Raw genomic sequence first — 6,516 nt, 5'->3', positions numbered from 1 at the left:
TACAAAAGTAATTAAATGTCATCATAAATGATTATCTTCATAATTATTTACCAATATCTATCTATGCCCTACATATTTAAAATCAATAAGGTATTTGGAAGAGGAAATTAAAAACAACTCACCATCAGAGCTCCTCTCAAAATGCTTGATCATTTATTTCTAAGGACCCAGACATATGATTAGTCATATGAACTTATAAATAGCAAAGGCAAATCTTAAAAAGCAGTGAAACACAAACAAAACCCAAGAGAAGAAATTCACAATTAATATTTTAATATCACGCTCCAGGATGCAGGAAGCAGACAAAACATAACCCCCGTTTCATTCTCATTAAATTGTAATAAAACTCATAAGATTCTAATCTCAGATATCAAACAAAGCTCTGCTCTTAAACTGTACCTCGACACACAAAAGCGTCACAGCATTTTGAACTTTTTTTTAAAAGCCAGCTGACATAAATATGCATAATATACAGTCGGTACATACCTAAAAACAGTAGAGTAGGCAGTTTACACCAGTATCAAAGCCTTTAGTATGGGTCTGTGCATTGGCACAATTAAGATGCGGCAAGTTATTACCAATTAATAAAAAATATACATATATAAAAAACACTGCTTACAGTCCAAAAACAAGTTTTCCCTAAGCCCTAAAAATCTTACAGCACCAGGTGAAACAAGGACAGAGATGGAGAGTTCTGTACATGTAGTAGCACCCTGTAAGCTGGAGCTGCCTGCCCGCATGGGCAGTTAAGGGTGAGAGAAGGCCTTTGGGGTTCAGTGCGCTCCCTCGTTTTCCTGGTCCTCCACATGTAAGCGACGGAACAGGAGCAGGCAGGACATTTTCAGCTGTGTGCGACACGCTAACACAGCTCGGCAAGGCAGAGTATAGTGGCAGGATGCTGGGGAGGCCTGATGGTGGCGCCTGGCTGCTATGGAAACCGTGACCACCTCGTGATGGCCGAGCGCTGCGCTGACCGTGGTGTGCCCCGCCCTTTTTTAAATTTTTTTTTTTTTTTTTTTACGGCCGCCGTAGGGGTGCCACTAGCTGTCCTGGGATGCCATCTCAGACTCCCCGCCCACTTCCTGCTGCTGCCCCGCCTCCTCCTGCCGCAGCTCCTCCTCTTCCTGCTCCCCTTCCTGCTCCTCTTCCCGCTCCTCTTCCTGTTCTTCTCCCTGCTCCTCTCCCTGTTCCTCTCCCTGTTCCTCTTCCTGCTCCTCTTCCTGTTCCTGCTGCGGCCTCTTCTCCTCCACCAGCCTCATTCTGTCTCGGATGTGCTCGGCGGATGAGGCCATGTCACTGGGGCTGCCAAAGAACTGCTCGCTCCTGTGAGGAACCACAGACAGGGGGAGAGGCGCTTATGACGGCAGTTCATTCTCACAGGCCAAAATAACAGAAGTACATACTTTTCATCTGTGTTTTTCTCCTGATGAGGAAACAGAAGGTGCAGGGACAGTAGAAATGTAAGATGCTATAGCACTGAGGATCCTTAAAGTGCTTCCCTACATTTTTATACATACCACTGAATAAACAAGGACAAAAAAACAACATAATAGTGAGGTTAACATAAAAGTAAGGATTGGTCATCCTTTCCCAATATGAACCATCAGGGCAACATCACCCACATTCAAACACTTGGGGATGCTGATGATGTGTAAGAACTCAGACTACATGACTGAAATTTACATGCATCAACATCAGCATTCCACCAAAGACAATCCTCATTTCTGGAAACAGCAAAGAAAAAGTACTTTCTTGCAGAAAAATACATGAAGACTGAAGATAATGTACTGAGTAAAGTGTTCTGACGCTGTATACAGGTGCGGTTGAGCGCAGTCCTCTGGCTCTTACCCATCAGGGAAAACCACCGGCACGGTGAGCCTCTCCAGCAGAGCGGTCCCCATGGCCTCCACCTCCTCAAAAGCCTCCAGGTCCTGACCAGCCTCGGCCTGCTCCGGGCCCTCCTTCAGTATCTGCCATCACGGACCCCAGCGGGGGCGGAAACAAAGGGGAGAATGGGAGGTACGATCAATGCCGGCTACCTCTGTGCATGCGCATGACCCCAGGGGCTCCCAGACACCCTCTGAGGGAGCGGCACAGGGGTGATGCAAGTATTTTTCTTGCACACAGAAGGCAGAACCGCGCCTTCGTCTTTTATCTTAAATGTCTTTACATGTCTTTAAAAGCTCAGCTGCTCTGGGGTAATGAGCGTAAAACACACGCTCAGTTTCCCATATCAGAGGAGTCTATAACCAGCCAAGAGCACTAAGACCATAAACACTGCAAACTGCTGTTGTTTTTAACATTTAATATTATTTGTTTGACATTTTCCCACATCATTTCCAGGGAAGCCTTAGAGCAAGACCTTAACATTTGACTCTTCTGCATGGTTTTGAAAAAACTTATTTATCAAACAAGCATGTTTGTCTTTTCTAATGCCGCCAAAAAGGTCTGCATAACTGCAGAATATCCATCCACTCTTGTAGTGGTTATACTTAACTCACGGCGGTTTTGTTGTTAAAGGCCACTGAATCGAGTGAAGCGCATGGCTGTCCCACTCATTTTCAGATCCATAAGGACACAATTTAAAACCAGCCGGTGCGTTTCCCTTGATGTTTAAAATGGGGTTATGTTAAAAAAAAAAAACAAATGTGGGTTATGAAATTATTTTTCATAAGTTTACAAGGTCGAAGGTCTGCAGTTTTGTGTGGTCAACAAACCTTTCAGAAGAACTCCTGCAGGTAACAGCGGCACTGTAAGGACTTCCACCACCATGGGTAACAAGGCTGTGCCCTCCCCTGTTCCCCCTCTGACTCTGAGCTGTACACTCGGAGCAGGGCAGGGTCCCCCCCATGCCCCCCAGCCCGGAGCTCACCTTCTCGGCCGCGGTGTGGAAGGAGCAGGCCATCTCCAGCCGCTGCAGCCGCTCGTCGGCGCTGACGGTGAACTGCTTCCAGACGCGGTTGAGGCGGGGCAGGGTGTCTCCGGAGGAGCGGGTGGTGCAGCGCAGCGACTGGCACAGCACCACCGTGGCCTGCAGCAGCTGCCGGCCGTAGTCATAGGTGCTCTGAGGCGCAGAGGAGGCACGGTCACACACGCGGGGATGACACCAGAATGCACGGACATACACACGCTGACGCTGACACAGACACAGACACACACACACACACACACACACACACACACACACGCAGCACCCATGCGCGCACGCGCACACACACACACACACACACACACACACGCACACATTCCAGAGCAGGTCCACAAGATGGCAGTTAACACAACCACTTCAGCTTTGTCTCCATTAGTCTCATTGACCTATAGGTTCATGCTGCCAGTGCACACAGGTCAGTTCAATATATAAACAGTGTTTCCTCTCCGCCTTTTAGAGTGTAACCATGTTCAAGTGCATCTGGATACATGCCAATGGAAGCAAGGCATTAGGCAGGGTCTGTGTTAAGACAGCAATCAGCAATGATAACATACACGTGATAAACATAATTAACAGCCAATAGTAAGTAAGTAAAAACAAGAAAGGAGGAAAATTATAATCACAGCTTGCCACGCACTTCACACATACCTGAGCAACATCTACAAATTTTTTGTGTTTCTCCAGCAGGATTTTGGACTCCTGTGTGTCGTCTCCCAGTCTGATATGAGTCTTCAGCAGAGCATCCAGCAGCTCCCCGAGCCACTCCACTGCCTGTGGGGCGGCAGTGCAGCACAGTGGTTAAGGAGCAGGACTCGTAATCAAAAGGTTGCCGGTTCAATTCCCCACGGGGGGCACTGCCGATGTACCCTTGGGCAAGGTGCTTGACCCAAAATTGCCACAGCAAAATATTGTAACTGTAAACTGTAAGTCACTCTGGATAAGAGCGTCTGTTATGACAGTAATGTACCGTAGTGTAATGTAACGGATCCACAGGAACATCAACACAATCAAAAATATCATGATCACAAACAGCAGAGGGTCAGTTATTAATTCAAAATGAAAACAGAGGAGAAGTGCAAAATGAAAGGAATGGTTTGTGCACCTCTGAAATGTGACTGATGATGGTGAAGGTTCTACTGACCTGTGCAGCATCCTCCTCGCACTTAAAGAGCTGGACCATCTGCAGCATCTTCAGCCTCCTCACGTCCACCATGTCCTCACACCTGCACATGACACAACCTGTTCGCAAACCCTCCTCACCAAAGAGCTTTTTTATCATTATACCATATCCTACCACCCACACATAACACAGCCTGTTACCAAACCATCCTCACCAACAGGCCTTCCATCATTATACCACACCCTCACACCTACACAGAACACAGCCTGTTACCAAACTGTCCCCACAAAAGCGCCAAAGAGCTTTCATCATTACACCACACCCTCACACCTACACATAACACAGCCTGTTACCAAACCATCCTCACCAACAGGCCTCCCATCATTATACCACACCCTCACACCTACACAGAACACAGCCTGTTACCAAACTGTCCCCACCAAAGCGCCAAAGAGCTTTCATCATTACACCACACCCTCACACCTACACACAACACAGCCTGTTACCAAACTGTCCCCACCAAAGCACCAAAGACCTTTTCATCATTATACCATACTCTCATACCTTCAGCTGACACAACCTGTTACCAAACTGTCCTCAGCAGAGAGTTTTTCTTCATTTTACCATACCCTTGCAGCTATACACAACACAATCTCTGCTACAAAATCATCATTATCGAAGACCCTTTCTCTGTTCTACCATATCCTCGCACCTACGCACAACACATCCTCCGTTTCCAGACCGTCCGGACTACCGGAATGGTGAAGACTCAGACCTCTGTTTGCGGAGCTGCATGTCCTCCATGATGCTCTGGACGTGGTCAACGTTCTCCTTGTTTTCGATGCTGAGGTCTTTCCCATACGCCCAGGACGTCTGGGTGGAGATCTGGTTGAGCAGAACTTGGCCTTTTTCCCTCAGACCTTGCAGAGCGCCCTCTGGAAAGAGAATAGGACCACATCAGACACTCTCCCATGGAAAAGAAATTTAACATGAGGATGAACTGTCTTCTGTACAAAAAGGAGGATGAAATGTCTTTAATTTGAGCTGGGGAAGAAAATAAAACAAAACATCAAAGCGCACGGACATACAATGCTGAAGTTTGATAAACCGGATGTAGATACGGTACTGAAACCTGGATTCATTTGGAAAACTCAAATTAGAATGAAGTGAAGTCATTCAGCTTTTAGACAAAGCAATTAAATACATGAATACAGCTGAGGAATGCACGTGAAAATATCACAAACATCCTCTGCATCATAGCTCAACAAATTAATATGTTTCCTGAAATGCCATATCCGTTTATGACAGAAAGACTAAAAGAGCTTTACATATGAGATCACATAACTTTCATGACAATCTTCAAATGAGTATTTTTTTCTTCAATATTCCCTCAGTTTGCTGTGTATGTGCCAAATGCCTCTCATGCTATCGTATAGCCAAGTTACAGGAAATTCATTTCCTCTATCTGCATGTAAGTATCAGGTGCCCCGGTCCTTGTATAACTGCTGATTGTGTGTTACTCTATGTATTATTAAAAGGCATTCTTAATTGACAGACACAATTAAGAAACATGATATTTAACATGCCTGATACTTTGAGATGGAGACTTTAATCTCCTTGTATTAGATAACCAGCGTCGTATTCGATAACCAGTCAGGTACCTGATAAAGTATTCTCCAGAATGAGAGGGACGTCACAAAGCGACTGTGATCGTACAGACTGAATGAGCTGGACACACGCTAAAATCTTCAAATCACGTTTTACCAGGAATGCAGTGGTACAGTGTCACTTCTCCCTAACAGTAGGCAGCTTTTACCCTCAAGACATTGAGCAAAGAAGATGTTCACTGTGTGAGCAGTTACTCACTGAACAACTCATTTCCTGAGAACATTTTTCATGACTTCTCCAAAACTTTCAGCCCTGACACTTTTCAAAACTCCTCAAGGCCTGGACACTCACTTTAACACGCAATGATTTTTTTTTCCAGATTTTCCATGACTTTCACCCTGGAGACGGATGAGTCTAGAAAACGAAAGATTCACTGAAAAGACTCCTTACCCACACTCTTGAGCTTTTCCTCCAGATGCTTCAGAGTCTGCTGGATGGCGGCTCCATCAGCCGGCGCTACATCTGAACAGAGCATGCCCAGTAGCCCATCCAGCTGCTGCGACAACTGAGAAAACATGGAGCAGAAACATGGTATTAACATCCTGGATAAAATGGTCAACACGTACATAATCACACCACTGTACAGTACAGTATAGTATAGTGAAGTATAGTACAGTACAATACAGTAAAGTATAGTATAGCATAGCATAATATAGCATAGCACAGTACAGCACAGTATAGTACAGTATAGTATAGCATAGTGTAGTGTAGCGTAACGTAGCATAGCATAGCATAGTATAGTATATAGTGAGAATGTTTCACGTACGTCCTGGGCGGTGCCGTGGAAGTCGTGGGCGGA

General features: G+C 45.7%; 1 protein-coding gene across 2 annotated transcripts in view; it reads right to left on the bottom strand.

Moving 5' to 3' along the window:
• Positions 1–319: 319 nt before the first annotated feature.
• The window catches only part of LOC118789003 (SEC14 domain and spectrin repeat-containing protein 1-like), a 23,379-nt gene continuing 17,182 nt past the window's right edge, over positions 320–6,516 (bottom strand). For both annotated transcript variants that reach the window (XM_036545268.1, XM_036545267.1), the window contains exons 12-19: positions 6,484–6,516; positions 6,108–6,222; positions 4,825–4,984; positions 4,071–4,152; positions 3,578–3,700; positions 2,873–3,064; positions 1,849–1,970; positions 320–1,323 (exon numbers count right to left, since the gene is read on the bottom strand). The exon at positions 6,484–6,516 is cut by the window's right edge and continues 162 nt beyond it. In XM_036545268.1, the coding sequence (XP_036401161.1) occupies positions 1,041–1,323; positions 1,849–1,970; positions 2,873–3,064; positions 3,578–3,700; positions 4,071–4,152; positions 4,825–4,984; positions 6,108–6,222; positions 6,484–6,516 (1,110 nt within the window). In that variant the 3' untranslated portion in view covers positions 320–1,040. The remainder of the gene's footprint in view (positions 1,324–1,848; positions 1,971–2,872; positions 3,065–3,577; positions 3,701–4,070; positions 4,153–4,824; positions 4,985–6,107; positions 6,223–6,483) is intronic.

This window comes from Megalops cyprinoides, chromosome 14 (assembly GCF_013368585.1).
Source record: "Megalops cyprinoides isolate fMegCyp1 chromosome 14, fMegCyp1.pri, whole genome shotgun sequence".
In the NCBI taxonomy this organism is placed as follows: Eukaryota; Metazoa; Chordata; class Actinopteri; order Elopiformes; family Megalopidae; genus Megalops; species Megalops cyprinoides.
The sequence above is the reverse complement of the archived record's forward strand: the minus strand, read 5'-3'. Positions and strand labels throughout refer to the sequence as shown.